This window comes from Cottoperca gobio, chromosome 11, assembly GCF_900634415.1.
Source record: "Cottoperca gobio chromosome 11, fCotGob3.1, whole genome shotgun sequence".
NCBI lineage: Eukaryota > Metazoa > Chordata > Actinopteri > Perciformes > Bovichtidae > Cottoperca > Cottoperca gobio.
Genome location: NC_041365.1, coordinates 7,948,078 through 7,963,199, shown reverse-complemented (window position 1 = coordinate 7,963,199; position 15,122 = coordinate 7,948,078). Strand labels below are relative to the sequence as shown.

General features: G+C 37.8%; 1 protein-coding gene across 1 annotated transcript; it reads right to left on the bottom strand.

Annotated features, from left to right (window-relative positions):
• Positions 1-2,922: 2,922 nt before the first annotated feature.
• laptm4b (lysosomal protein transmembrane 4 beta) lies at positions 2,923-14,879 on the bottom strand. The gene is made up of 7 exons (XM_029443541.1): positions 14,639-14,879; positions 13,208-13,325; positions 10,827-10,900; positions 10,602-10,724; positions 10,157-10,255; positions 7,817-7,912; positions 2,923-5,120 (listed from the first exon to the last, which is right to left on the bottom strand). The coding sequence occupies exons 1-7, from the start codon at positions 14,729-14,731 to the stop codon at positions 5,046-5,048; spliced, it is 678 nt and encodes a 225-aa protein (XP_029299401.1). The 5' UTR covers positions 14,732-14,879; the 3' UTR covers positions 2,923-5,045.
• Positions 14,880-15,122: the final 243 nt, after the last annotated feature.

Here is a 15,122-nt window from a genome sequence, read left to right as displayed (position 1 = left end):
CATCTGAAACGGCCGATGAGGTTGACTAACACTCCACAAAAATATTAATGTCAATTGTACATTTATATAAATTTTGGTATTACAGCCAATTCTTGAAGTATGCCATTTTTGTTTTTATCTGTATATCCTTTTTCTTTTTCTATTCTAATAGTTATTTTCATAAGCCATTTTTTACTTCTAGCCTCTTCTGCACAATATTCTTACCTTCTTAAAATCTTACTGTCTTTTTATATGCATATGTGTAAATAAAGTAAACTGAAAATAATTGAATAATAATTGATAAAACAATCAACTCAAGACAACATGGACAAGAAGTCTGACGGTTTATACTGCTCAGAATAATGTAAAGTTTGTACAGCTCCATGATAATTGAGAAAAAGTCATGTGCTGATTAGGAGACCATGTTATTTGGTCAAAAGCTCCAGAATAAGTGTGTAAGTAGCTCAACTGCTTGAATCAGTGTAACTTATTCTTTGCAGTGACGGCGGTAAATAACATTCAAAAGATAACATTTTGAATCTCGCCTCATAATCATATTATGACATTTTCTATACCATCAAAAGATTTGAATCAGTCTGGCGATATATCAAATGTCATAAATTATAAAGGGTTAACTTGATTGCATTACATGTGGCGAGGTCTGAAAACCTGACTACAGCAGGCAGATGTCATCTGCAGCCACTGAGAGGCAAGAATCATGAACTGACAACATATGAAATCAGACTGTAACTTAATCCCGTAGATGTTAAAATCAGATTTAATTGTTTTTGGCCTAAATTTGAAATTTAAAGGCGGGCTGATGAAGCTATCCAAAGACAGAGATATAAGCCGTCCATCATCCATTCAGTGCTTTGGCCCAGTTTTTCAACTCACTGCACGTTTGCCTAAGCTGTTTTTTCTTGATTCCCAATTAAATTGAATGCTTTATGTGCAGCAGATGCCTTGCACCAAATGAGGACAATTTAGAAAGAGGTTGCAGAACAAGATTTGAATTAACAAGCGTTAACAATCTGCACCATAAATAGAGTTCCTCCAGCACTTCACCTTCTTAAGCTACTGTTGCGTATATTTCTTAACTGTTTTTGTCACATTTTGGCCGATCTCAAATGATATTGTTATTTCCAGTTAGTAGAACAAAGTCCGATGGATACAAATCAACCGCAAGGAAACAGAGTGTCAGGCAATGTTGGTCAACAGAGTAAATTAAGTATTGAACATTTCCATAGGAACATAAACTGGATGGTGTGTGACCTCAGTGAACATTTAGTGGGTGCTGAGTGCTTTATATTCTCACACACAACATTATTGATCATTCACTTCTCTAATGGTCTCTGGGCATAACAGACAGAACAATACATATATTAAACAGTTGTATATACTTTTTGAATTACTGGTTACTAAGTGTGCATAACATATCTTGAAAGTATCTGTAATCTGTATTCATATCCTAGCAGATGTTGTATGTAGTTAGAACATTTTAGAGGAGAAATTGAATACTAATCATGTCATACAAAGTCTGCTGACAAAAACCACCCTTTGGCTCTTCTCACAGATATCTCCATCCTTTTGAAGCTGATGTTATCTGCATCTAACTAAGAAAAGAGACAGAATGTGACCCACTTGTTTTCAGTTTTTTCCCCTGCCCCGTCCCAGTGGCAGAATGTAGGTGAGCGTGTCTGTCTGGCAGCCTGCTGTCAGATCCAAGGTAATGCCAGCGTCCATTTTGAGCCAGGCGGGTAAATCCTTGCTGATCTGCCAACTTGTTTGTCTCCACTGAGGGATGCTGGATTTATGAGGGCAGCAGGATGCACGCACATCACCATTTATTAAAAAAAATCAAGAAGAAAACATACAAAGGTTTGGTCCATAAAAGATAAAAACAAGGAAGAAATGAGGCACAGCACTTCCATAATAAGAGACCCACTATGGTGAAATTAAATGATAGTTATTGTATACATGGATCCGATTCATGCCCAGTGTCTCCAATTGAGACATTTGTCCACAGTTATTATTATTGACTTAAATCCAGATTATATTTAACTTCCAGATATGTTTCCCAGCAGCTCAGCTGGATCAAGAGGACGTCCCAGGACAGAGCTGGCATCCTTAACCAGTCGAAAAAAGTATTGTATGTAATAAAAAAGTAATAGTATAGTATGTCATAAAAAGACCTATTATATTATGCCAAAAAAGTAATGAAAAGTCATAGTCATGTCAAAAATGTCTTAAGAATATCATCGTAATATTTGCAATTAAAATGTCACAAAAAAGTCATAGTGTCAAATGTTTTAATAAAAAGTCATAGTAGAGTCAAACATGTCATAAAAGAGTCAAAATGTCTGCTGTGAATAGGGTCCATGTTGAAGATTATTAGTGACTCTTACTTTGGATTTGTACTACTTAACAGAAACAAGAAGATTTTAAGAAGAAATTAGTTTCATTATGAAAATAAAAACACTTTTGTTTAGTGGGTAAAATGATCACATTTTAGGAAGTGGAGCTTAATAGTGTTGTCTATACTTTTTCTCATTTGTCTTGTTTGTACTTTCTATTTTAATATTTCTGTTTTTATTAAATATTTGAGCATACTTGCATATGAGCAATTAATGAATTCTTCATTGTGTCATGGCAAACATTCGGACCATCCCAACTGTGATTACAAGACACAACTATCAGCAAACATCAAAAAGATTCCAATAATACATACACAGTAGTCATTTAAAACATTATGTACTTTAAATATGTTCAATTACTGCCTAATGCCTTTATGCATCTAACGTTTTTTTTATTTTAATTTAAAATTTAAAAGAAATGTATGTAATTAACAGTACCATCATAATTTATTTTTCAAGATGATAAAAAGATAAATTATATAAAAACAAAACACACTTTGACTTCAATCAATAAAGGCAGAAGCAGACACTGACTGATTTTGCTTTTTATTATTGAATTGAAGACATGAGCTCATGCAGATCCAACAAGAGGATGTGTTTGAATGCAAAACAATGCAGAACAGTCTTAAAGAGATTCTAATAAAAGGAGGCATCAGCCATACACTGGTCCAAATGTCTGTACAAGCCGTTTCTCTCAAAACCCTGCTGCTGAAATTCCTCCTTCAGTCACAACACACAATGCAAATGTAGATTTGTTTATGTTAAGACGCTTGTATCACCCAGAAGAGGGAGCTGATCATATTTAGAACCACTAAGCTACAGCCTATTGTGGTAAAGATGAAATAAAAACACAAACACATCAGTTCCCAGTGAGCTCACACTGACTTTAAAAGTGCAATTTAATGTTCAGCTTTGTTGGATTTGCAAAAGCAGTGGTCATAATTCACACAGGGAAAATTATGAAGTGGACGACAAATAGGCTACATAATCAACTACAGTATTAGTATCAAATGGAAAACTACTTCATGGTATTCTAGGAGTTGTTGGATGCACGGTTGCATAGTTTGAAGGATAAAATGTAACTCTGATGAATGTTTTTTTCTGTCAATAGCAAATACGACTTTAGGAATAGGAATTATTGGAAAGAAAAGGATTAGGTTAATATGGTTTGCTCCATTATAATTTATAATTTGAATACTTCTCGGCAAACGACAAGCACCTAGCTTCTCTAGATCCATATACTGTATATTGATTTTGTGCTACTATGCTAAGCTAAATCAATGCTTTAGATTCCCATCCATTGTTAATTTCAAAACAAGGTCACAAGCACAGGAAATATCTCAATACGATATCGCTGCATGTGCAAAGGAAATGTTACTACGTAAAAAAGGAAATAGGAGCTACACCATAACATCACACGTAGCGCTCAGGCAAGCACACATACACACACACACACGCACGCACACACAGTCTCTGCATGTACAGCAGCTTTTATAGGAAAATGCCCTCAGTCCAGCTAAGTTAGCTCAACTAAAAAGATCAGATTACACACCATGATCCATGTAAAAAAAACACACAATAAAGACACAGACGACGCTGTTAAAGCTGCAGCTCGACGGGAACACAAGACGGACATCTTAACTGAAACATTTTCACACACTAACTTTTATACATTTTCGATTTTACAGGATGTGTATTGCCATTTTTGGATGTGAACCTGCAGTGTGAGAAATATTTATGTTTGTGTGCTTCTCTGGATGATTACATTAATGCCAGCCTTTCTCGGAACAGACAGGAAATGGACGGGAAGACAAACTGGAATATTGTGATAGAAATCAATGGGTGAACAAGGTTTTTCACCGGCAGTCTATGGATCACAGGTTTACAGACAGTGTGTTACATGGATACAAAAGGAAGACGTAGTTGTTATTAGTCGAGGAACATTTTTCAATATGATTTCCTGCAGGACAATGCACATCAGCACACAGATGATATCCCAACAGGACAGCCTTTCACTATTCACTTCTTTTTCTCTCAGTTTTTACAAAAAAGTCATACAAAAATACCTCGACATTACATTCAATGAAGGAATTTGTCAATTTCTGAAAAAAGTGCTCTTGCATAACTGATCATGTATGTCGCTTTCCTTCTCACTCTCTCTGTCACTATCTCTTTTCAGGTAGTTTGTTTCTAGACAAAGACCACAAGGGAGATTCACAGTATTGGGGGGGTTAACAGTTGGTGGCCAAACCGGTGCACGTTTCCTTCAAAGAAAAGTGCAAATTAGGTTGGGACAGAGTGTTCAGGACATGCAAGAGTTTAGATGCTGCCAGGGGAAAGCAGCTGCCAAGGGGGGGGGGGGGGGGGGTAGCAGTTGGAGTTGCTGCGATACTGTCCTTGGAGGACAGAGGAAACGAGAGGGAAGGAGTACGTCACAACAACCAGGGGTGGTGGTGGTGGGGGGGAGTTAATGGCAATACTGGTTCGGGGTCAGCCTAATCTAATCTAAAATTGGCAGGAATCCAAGATGAAACCAGCCTCTAAGAAATTGTTCTGTTCTGTGTTCAATGTTCCAGCCAGCGTTGGGGTCCTACTGTTGGAGCGAGATGTGGTAGGTGTTTGGGGTATGGGGTCCAGCAGAGAGGACGTCTCTCATGCCTCCATATACTGGGGAGGAGGCTCCTTCGGTGGTATAGCGATAGCCTCCTCGTATGGTGGCAGCAGAACCTGAAATGTAATGGGGAAAAAAAGGTGTCTCAGTCCTAAAGCACACCTCAAATGTATCCTAATCCATTATAATGAAGGAGCCAATTAGGCAATTGTTCAGGAAACTATGGAATGTATTTAATAAATGTACACACTCAAAATGAAGACCTTCACATAAAATGGTGTCTTAATTCTGAGAGGTAAGACGTTATCTACCGACTTTTGGAGCTAGTGCTAGATACTTTCATTTAAAAGGAGTTGGCAACACTTCACAGAACACATGCATTTTGTTTTTCAGTTACCTCGGTTGTTCCGCCGTCGGGTATTTCCAGTACTGAGGATGATAGTAACGGCAAAGAACTTACATTGATACTCTTTGGTATGTGGGAATAGTCACCGATAGCTACCTGGGAAATCAAAAGCGCTATCCTCTTCCTGTTTTTGTTGCGCAATGGTTGGCTCGCTTCCCTTTGTGCCGTAAATCGAGCCTTCATTTTCCCGGCAGACAGAATTGCTAATAAAAGCAAGGCTTGTAGGGAACCAATCTAAACGCCAATGGTGTCATTATTCTGCAGTCTATTTGCTTCATACTGCAAAGTTAAAGCACAATTCTTTATTACCACTTAGTACTTTATATAGTAAATAGGGAGTGATTTCAGTAACAGACTTAGTTTCTTCTCCATCCCTACAGAAGGCATTTCTAGCTGCAAGGATAACATCCACACACATCCCTGTGCTTTAGAGGCCAGATTGCCTTCCCTGCATCAGAGGTTTTCCTCTGTAAATGGTGTTATAAAACCAGCCCTGCTGCTAATTCAGTGAGAGAGAGAGCGAGAGAGAGAATATGCTCCGAGGGGATGGAATTGTGAAGCAGCCAGGGAGGCCCGGCGAACACATCACTGGGAGGATTTGAAAATGAAGCGGACAAGCAGACAATTATGTAACATGTCCAGGAGAAGAGAGGATGGACAGAGATATATAGAGCGAGGAGGAGGAGGGGGGGAGAAAGAGAGAGACGACCCTTGTGCATTTTAATGGCGTTTATATAAAAGCATGTCAGATAAGCAGCTGGGTACTTGACGTTCGAGGCAGTAAAAAGCCATTTAGACACACTGCTGGATTTCTAATAGTAAAAATAGATGGAGCACTCTATTTATTCAGCACTGTGTGGATAGGGAACGCAGTAATAAAACCATGTCGTCACTATACATGCTAATATGAGAGCGGTTTAACCTGCGTAAACCATGAGCCACAGATATTTGTTGCAATTAAATACTTTTCTAATTAAAATTCACACAGCTTGTGCCGTGGCCTTCACTTTGACCTAGTTGCCTCAGTTGTTTTGTTTTTAGTTTGTGTTCTTGGTGTCCTAATTCATTTGAATAAACATTTGTTTTCTCGTACACATAAACATCCGTTATCCGTTTCCATTAGTACATAGTCAGTATTTTATCAATTTGTAAGATTATTTTACTAAATGGGCATTTTACATATTTTTTAAATAAAATTAAAGCTTTTTATTTCAAATGTATTTAGTATTTTCTCTCAAAAATTATTTCCTGCATGTATAGTTTGTCCTATAAAGTGAAAAACATCAGCAGTGTGAACGAGGACAAAGTGACGAGGTGCTACGTTTTGAGACGACGGCAGGTCTGACACAGATTAATGTGTTATGTATCAGTGTGGAGGATTACAGACAGACAGACAAATGGAAAGCGTGACTATGCTAAAGCCTCTCAGAAACCCCATGAGTCAACGCTGAAGTGGACAAGTGGGCTGACGGACGAGGACGGCACCCGGCTCTGCACAGCCAGCCAATCATACCTCAGGATGACTTACAGCACCTACTGTGCTTCTACCCACAGCACCAATGTCACTTCACTGACTGTCAGACAGCCGAGATAAACTGTTTCTGTTCTGCTCTACTGATAACTTGCAATACAACTCCTAAAGTGATATGTGTAGGATTTTACTCATTTAATATATTTTTATTGAATCACCTTAAATATAGGGTTCGTTCAGAAAATATTCAAGCACTTTCAAGGTACCTAAACCTCGACTCTCGAAGCCTTTATCATCAAATCTGTTCATATTAACTTTGATTGCATGTTTATTTAGCTCCTGTCCACTCGGCGTCTGGTGTGAGATGCCAGGAGACAACAAGAGTGATTGTGTAGATAAAACACCAGATTATGAGTATTATTAAAATCAAGCATTTTCCAAACTTTCAAGACTTTGTTTGAACCCTGTAAATAAGTCTTAATTTCTTGCTTATCTTAATATTAAGAAAATCCTTTAAACTACTAACTGCAGGTTATCACTTAACACTTTCTCATGTAAAATACTACACATAGCATCTTCACTTGTACATGTATGTAGGGACTGTGACATGACAGCTATTCTATTACTTCATCCTTACCTTGTACATTTAGAGGTATCAACTCATTGAGCTGCAATAACATACACAAGTTACTATAGGTCGATAAGACCTCACAGATGTTAAGCCTAGAATATGATATACTTTATTAAAGATGATGTGTAAAGCCTAGTGATGTAAGTAACTTTTCAAAGCTTTTATCAGAATTATTTTCCATTAAGAACCATTAGCTTGTTAGACAAAAAAATAAAATGCTGTGCAAATGCAATTATTTTATGATCTGAGTGAGGGGGATTTTCAGTATGTCCTTGAGGTGAGGAGGGTGGATGTGAGGACTCACCGTGGTGTCGTTGGTGGTGACATAAACCAGAACCTCCGTGGTGCCCCTGCCGCTCACATATCTGTAGCAGTTCCACACACAGCCAATCAGGTAGGCCTGTCCCCGGGAGGTGAAAACAAAGACAAAACAATGACCTTTAACAACATTGTATCCACTCTTCATTATTGCTGATGCTGCTTGCCATCACCTCATCCATCCATCAAGGTTAGGGATGACGCCAGAGATGCATCATATCACCACTTAATAAAAGAGTGATATAAAGAGTGCTGCAGGAATCATAGTCATAAAACACGGAAAATGAGTTAGCATTATTACACTTTTGGTTCCTTAATCTCAAAGTCGATTGTTTAAAAAAAGAAAATGTTTTTTTGGTTAGATGCTTAAAATAAGTTTTTTTGGTTAAAACAGACTCAAGAGATTTGCAGGTTTTGTTCTAAAATTCGTTAATGAATACCCCACTCTAAAAAATTAAAGCTTTTACGTGTCTTTAAAAAGGCGGTTGCTAACAACTGGCTAAAAGAGGCTACAGAGGTTATCGGGAACATTAAACATCATCACGCCGAATGTGGGAACTCATCTTTACATTGAAGTTATGCGACCGCGTTGTAGTTTGTTTATAGCCTCAAAGTTAGCTTTTTACTTCTAGCGAATGCATTTACACTTCATAAATCATAAAACTGTTGTTCAATAGTGAAGATTATCTTGCTGAACAAAATGTATAATCATCAAACGTTTGTTTGCCACAGAATTTGTTTTGCAATAATCCAAAATCCAATTGAAAAATCCTATTGACCTTTTATCGAGGGAACCAGGGTGGTTCCAAAATCTGGGTTAGCCTACAAAAACATGTCATCCCTGTAGCACGCTATAAGCTACCTTTGCAACAAGACAGGTCGTGATAAATGGCAATTTGACACAGTGGTACCAATATAAGGATATCTTCCTGGACAATGTTGCCCTTCTTGGTTTTCCACCAACATTTTAGCCAAGGCAACTGACCAGGCATCTCCTGCCCTCAGTAAAACTATGGTAGCACTCGGTTTTAGGTTTGTCTGACTTGGCAGAAGAAGAGGCGGTTCATTGTGTATGTGTGTGAGTAGCCTGCTGAGTCGGTACCTCTGCCAGCAGTAAGCGCAACGGACCGACCAGGAAACCAGGCTGCTTGCTAACCAATCACTTTACCATCTGCTGAGCTGACCTCATCACTGCGACACCAACATTTTCAATCCCAATGATAATGTGCTAGGCTGGCAGTACGCATTGCTATGAAGTCTGAGATTGACCTTCTTGCCCATATACTTTCCATTTCTTTATTCATCCAACCATCTGTCAATCTACATCCCTTTCTTCTCTCTCCAGCTCTCCTTCCTGCCTGCCCTTTATCAGTCATTTATGCTAAGTGCAGTCAAGTGGAGGATGTTGGCTTCAGCAGGAACTTTAGCAGGTGTTGCCTCTGTGCTGAGAGCTGAATGCGTCCTTGAGGTTTCAGATCTGGCCCTGTTCCAAGGAACTGACGCAAATAGTGTCACTACAGTGGCTCATATATACTGTATCTGCAGCCTATCAATACGAAAGGGGTTCTATTCAGTTTACTTGGCAAATCTCAAGATTATATTATTATATATTTGCTCTTCAATGCTTAAATGCCAAACCAATAAGCAGTGCAACTACCCCATAGACTCTGCAACTAGGCTCTCTGCATGAGACATGACATTTATAACTCTTCTCCCTGTAAGCCCAGCAGTGTATCTTCCAGTGGCTGCTTCCTATCATAAAACCCCGGCTCTGGCTTTGGATATCTGCCGAGAACATTTCCAATCCGAGCTTAGAGGAGAAACAACTTGATTTGATTGTACAGATGACTGAAACTTCCTGTCCTATCTCATCCCAGAGCCCCAGAGCATTGCTACGCCTGGAGAATCATCCATGCATTAAGGGGGAATTAGCTTGACCGGAGTTGGTTTCCTGTTGTGCCCGACCCGCTGCTCTCTGACTGTGTGATAATCTCATGAAGAACATTGATAATGGGAAAGTTCACACTGGCAGATTCATTACACATGCCATATGGTTCGTAATGCATCATATGTGCACAGTGAGACTTAATCACGTTGCAATATGACGAACAAATCTATAAAAAGGCGGCTCTACAGGGAACAAATGTTCAGTGAGTGTGTGTAATGTGTAAACATGTGTTGCATGTATTCATTTATTTTCGAAGTATGTCTTTTTTTATACATGTGTTCAGACGGATGTTGTAGATTCAATTACCAAAGCCAAAAAAAGGCCAAAGCTACACAGATTGGGAGAATCCGCAGTGATAAAGAGACTCTGTGGGCTTACCTTGAAGGAGAGGATGCAGCCAATGAAGAGGAGGACTGCAAAAACTAGGCACATGTTGTTGGTGGACATGATGTCCTCTTTGTAAGGGAATGTCCCCGGCTGAAAGGGAGGGATACAAATGAAAATAAATAAATGTCAGGAGTGAAACAAAAGACAGAAAGTGTCCTTTTACAAATCAGCATCTGACAAAACCTTCAGTCTTAAACAACAAGGAGAAATGGACTCCTAATCTACATAACTCAGACGTGTTTTCACTAAATGTCTCCTCTTTAGAGGTGTTATGAAGCACTAACTCCTGACTCTGCCTTCTTGTTAAGCAGTTATCACTAATAACTTATCAAACTATTCCTTCATTTAAATGTTTTGTATTGTAGCTTTTGACAATATTTCAAGAACAAATACAACTAAAAAGTAGGAGTTTGGGATGAAGGGAAATAGTTCTCACCAGCTGCTGGAGGTAGTCCTGCACCGTGTTGGGATAAACAACCACACTAATGGCTACCAGTGTGTTAAGGGCAAAGTCGAAGATTTGGTAGCAGAAGAATGGAATGATCCAAGCAGCATGTTGCTACGTGGGAGAGATTGAGAATAGATGAAGAAACTCAGAAAGAACGATGGCAAGTTGTTTCTCAAGTTCAGATTTATGTTTGAATCTCATTTGTTTATTTACCTTGTAAGCACCATATGTTGCCATGCCACATATAAGAATCATGAGCAGGGATATTGCAGTGGCTATGCAGATATCTGCAGAAGCAAAACACAAACAAACAGAACAATGTGAGAACAGATCTTTTAGTTTACCAGTGAAAAGCAGCAGCAGCAGCAATATTTCACTGGAACTCTTAAACCCACTGACTGACGTAATCCAAAAGTCTTTTTAGGGACATGGATTTTTACAAAACAAAGCACTTTAGGTAACCTCGATATTTTTAGCACGCAGTCTGCCTTGGACAAAACATGATCAGCAAAATTTGACTAAATGTAACACCCCTCTCACATTACAGCAGAGTTTTTATTTTATTTTTAATGTTGTTATTTATAGATTAATGGCTGTCTCGTATTATACATTTATATCTCTTTGTTTTATTTTTAACAACTATTTTTATTATCAGTACATTTTCTTTTGGGATTTATACAATATTAGAAATCTCGTATTATTCCTAACAACATCTCTTTATGTTATTATAAGTAGATTAACACTTTAACGCATTGCTTTTGTGTGTCTTGCATTGTTTAAGGTAAATCACATTGAAATTGTACCAATACTAAAAGACAATGAATGAGATTACACAAAACAAAGTGAATAACAATATGAGTTAATATAATAAAATATATCATGATATATATATATATAAATGTATTTCATTATCTATTTTTATTCTATTAACTCATATTGTTATTCACTTTTTGTGAATTGCATTCATAATTTAAATTGTTCTTTGGCAACTTTTAAATGCCAATAAAGCTTATTGAATTGAATTGATCCACTGACATCAAGTTAAAACAGGATATCTGCACATGTGCTGTTTGGTCAAAGGGATCCCAGATCACTATGCAGCATTGGCAGTTATTGAACTTGGTATTCAGAAACAGTACTGGCTGTGAAACAGTGGAATCAATGCATCCCTGGTAGTTTTTGTCAGCATTGTTAAGGAAAACATAACAATTTCCATGACTTAACAAAATAAAAACTTACGGAAAGCAGAATTCAACTTCTGTACATCATCGTGACCACTGGTGAGCCCTTACACTCAGCAACAGTGATTATTACAGCAATGATACTATGTTAAGACCCGGGAAATGATGATACCCTCCCATCTTAATCCCTTGCAACACACTCAACACAGGGACAGATGTTAACACATACTATATATAAACAATACGTGCATAAATAGATGCACTGCCACTCCTCACCCCATACACGTCATCCACACAATCTCAGTTCAATGTCATGATTTCTCTGCATATGATTACAGTGACATTGGATAACTGCCTATTACAAAACCACAACACCAGCTTGTCTCCATCTTTTCCAAATGTTTCACAATCTTTGACTGATGCTATCAGTCAAGATGGCCATTTAATCGGAAAGAGAACTAGAGCAGTCGTTTTTAATCAGAGTAGCTAGTGACAGGGTCTGTGGTGTTCCAGAGGCAACTGTGATGATGATAGCTGCTGGAGGGGAAATACTGAAAATACACATGCACACTGAATTGTTCTGTATGGAGCAGAGCCTACTCAGCTATGTCTGTGCTGAGAGCAGCACTTTGGGAAAAGAAGTGGTGGACAAAAAAGGAAAACGATTTTAGAGCTGCAGAAACACATGGGGCTATAAGGACATGCTGTTGATTTTAATAGGCACTGTCTGACAGAGCTGGGAGATATGCCAAAATAATATTGTTAGGGTAATGAAACTTGATTTTTGTCTGATTGATTTAGTTACAGTAATATTTTGATATGGCTTCAATTTTTATTCAGTCTCAAAGTCATATTGTTGGACCACTGAAGCTGTGTAACGACAACTTTAAATTCAAGTAAATATGTGTGAAAAAAGCAATCGTATATTATGACATTATTATAAATATTCTATTTAAGTATAGAGAAGAGATCATCTGTCAGATGACTCCGCTATGGAAAGAGATGAATGCACTGAAGACAACAGTCACAGTTTTGGACCTTTTCTTTAATGCATGCCCTTCAAATGTTTTAGCCATAATTTGTCACTCTAGTCACACACACCCGTAATCTCAAAAACCATGTACCATGCACTAAAAATGGAAATACATTTTACTGTCATACTGTTTTAATAAAAATGAACGTTCTGTATGGTTGACAACAAGAATAATATCATGTTGAATTATTAAATTACATTTAAAGAAATTGTGCATAATTGACAGAAATATTGGAAATGAGCCCTTAGTGCTTGAAAGTAATTTTAAAAAATGTATATATATATGAAAGTTTACACTCGAATCATATTGATACATCTTGAACTTGGCAATATATATCCCACGTCAGATATGTAACAATGAGGGGATTAGTTGCACTCACTTGCATCGTCCATGACATCAATGTCAGTTCCCAGCTCAGAGCTGGTAAGGTGGTAGCGGTATTGAACTGGGTCATTGAGAGCCGACAACAAGATGAGTAGAACCACCGCATTGATGAGCTGTGGGGAAATGAAGATCAATATGAATATTACATTTCATAGTATAGTCATCCATTTTTAGGATATTGGGTTAACCTTGAGAATAAATTGATCAGATGGATCAGGGCTTTTTCTTGGAGATAAAAGTAATTTGAAATGGAAAAGTAATCACAGGTGAGGTAAAGGATTGTAATATAAGGTTTTTGAATTTAGTTACTCTTTGATACAATAAAGGTTAACTGCTGAGTGTGGTTAGATCTACCGGACAAAACTCCCAAAGAAGCTTCATGAAATGTTGATTAAGCCCGCAACTTGCTGTTCGTTTTCATTATTAAAGTACTCCATTGATTATTTTTTCTGATTAAAAAAAGAGAGAAAATAGCCACAAAAACAAATCACAAGTTCATAGAGACCAAGGTCACATCTTCAAATTACTATATTTATGCAACTAACAGTCCAAAATCCAAATGCGTTTAGGTCACAAAAATATAAGATGGAGAAAAGCAACAATCATCAAATTCAAGATGCCGGAAGTGACTAAAATTACTACTTTATTATCACAACTGTTGTCAAAAACTTGGCCAATTGTTTCAGCAATAGTGTTGATAGCCTATAGGATATTTGGTGAACTACTTGACAGGTTCAGTGCAGCATCTGTCCAACCAGCATGATTAGAAGAAATAACCATTTGTATTACATATGTCACTGTTTTATGTCTAAACATGTTTTGGAGGTAACATAATCGGTTGCTTTTTGTGGCCTTGGCTCGATTTGACGACAGTTGATTAGTAGTAGGGTCACTAAGAGAGAGGGGACTAACGGTTACGAAAGGTCAGGGATTTAACAGGTTTACTGAACGATGTTTAAAACTTTGGGTTATCCCGGGGTTAAAAACAGAAGCAAACTCCATGTTTCACAGGTACACATGTAGGAAAAATCAAATGGGATGGGTTGATAATGTTATTTCAGAACAAAAAGTGATACGTTAACGTTAGCTTAGAATGAATAACATAACGGCTACAAACAGTGCTACATTCATATATTTTGTTATATGCTTATAGTTGATAGTAACAATAATATATCTTGAAACCTTGAGTGGAGGTTAATTAACTAGCACCGTAGTTTAATGTGTTTCATTACTCTATAACCCGAGGGCATAATCAAAATGGCAAATCACAGATGAGTGAAAGCGAAAAACAAATGAAAAACAGCAGCCACTAGCTAATTTAGCTATATTGTTATAAAACACACGTGATCATTTTTCAAATATTTAATCTGAAATTCCACATTTATTTTGATTTTAGGCCTGACATCGAATGAAAAATCTCACTTACCATGTACCATATTCCCAGAATAATGGTGCCCGTCCGTACATGGCAGCAAAGGCAGCAGCTCGTCGAGTACCACCGGTCCCACGGCGAAATCATTATTTAATCCTGCTATGAATTTCAAGTTATTTCATGAATGCCGCCGAAAATGAATTATTCAAAGATACAATGTCCTACAAAATATGTAATCGTTGGCGTCCTTGGTGCTAGGACCGCCACATCCAGTGTATGTATTGCAGCGCCTGTTTCTGCAAGTGGAGGACTGCTGGCAAGAGAGCCGTTAATCTGGCTCATCCCGGAGTCACGTGACCAGAGGAGGATTTTCACTGAGCGATGGATGCAAACAACATATTTCAGTTCAGCCATTACGTGATGTTTTCTTTTACTCACACCTTTCCTTTAGTGACAGTTTTTTATTGGGAGAAATTTAATGATTTGTCCTACTTCACTGATTTGATACAGTAACCCTCAAAATGTGTATCAAAACATG

Coding starts and splice junctions, on each gene's coding strand:
- laptm4b (XM_029443541.1), bottom strand. CDS start 14,731: ATGATTTCGCCGTGGGACCGGTGGTACTCGACGAGCTGCTGCCTTTGC. Junction 10,725..10,826: donor CAACATATGGTGCTTACAAG/GTAAATAAACAA, acceptor TCTCCCACGTAG/CAACATGCTGCTTGGATCAT. Junction 7,913..10,156: donor GCTGCATCCTCTCCTTCAAG/GTAAGCCCACAG, acceptor TCCCGGGGACAG/GCCTACCTGATTGGCTGTGT.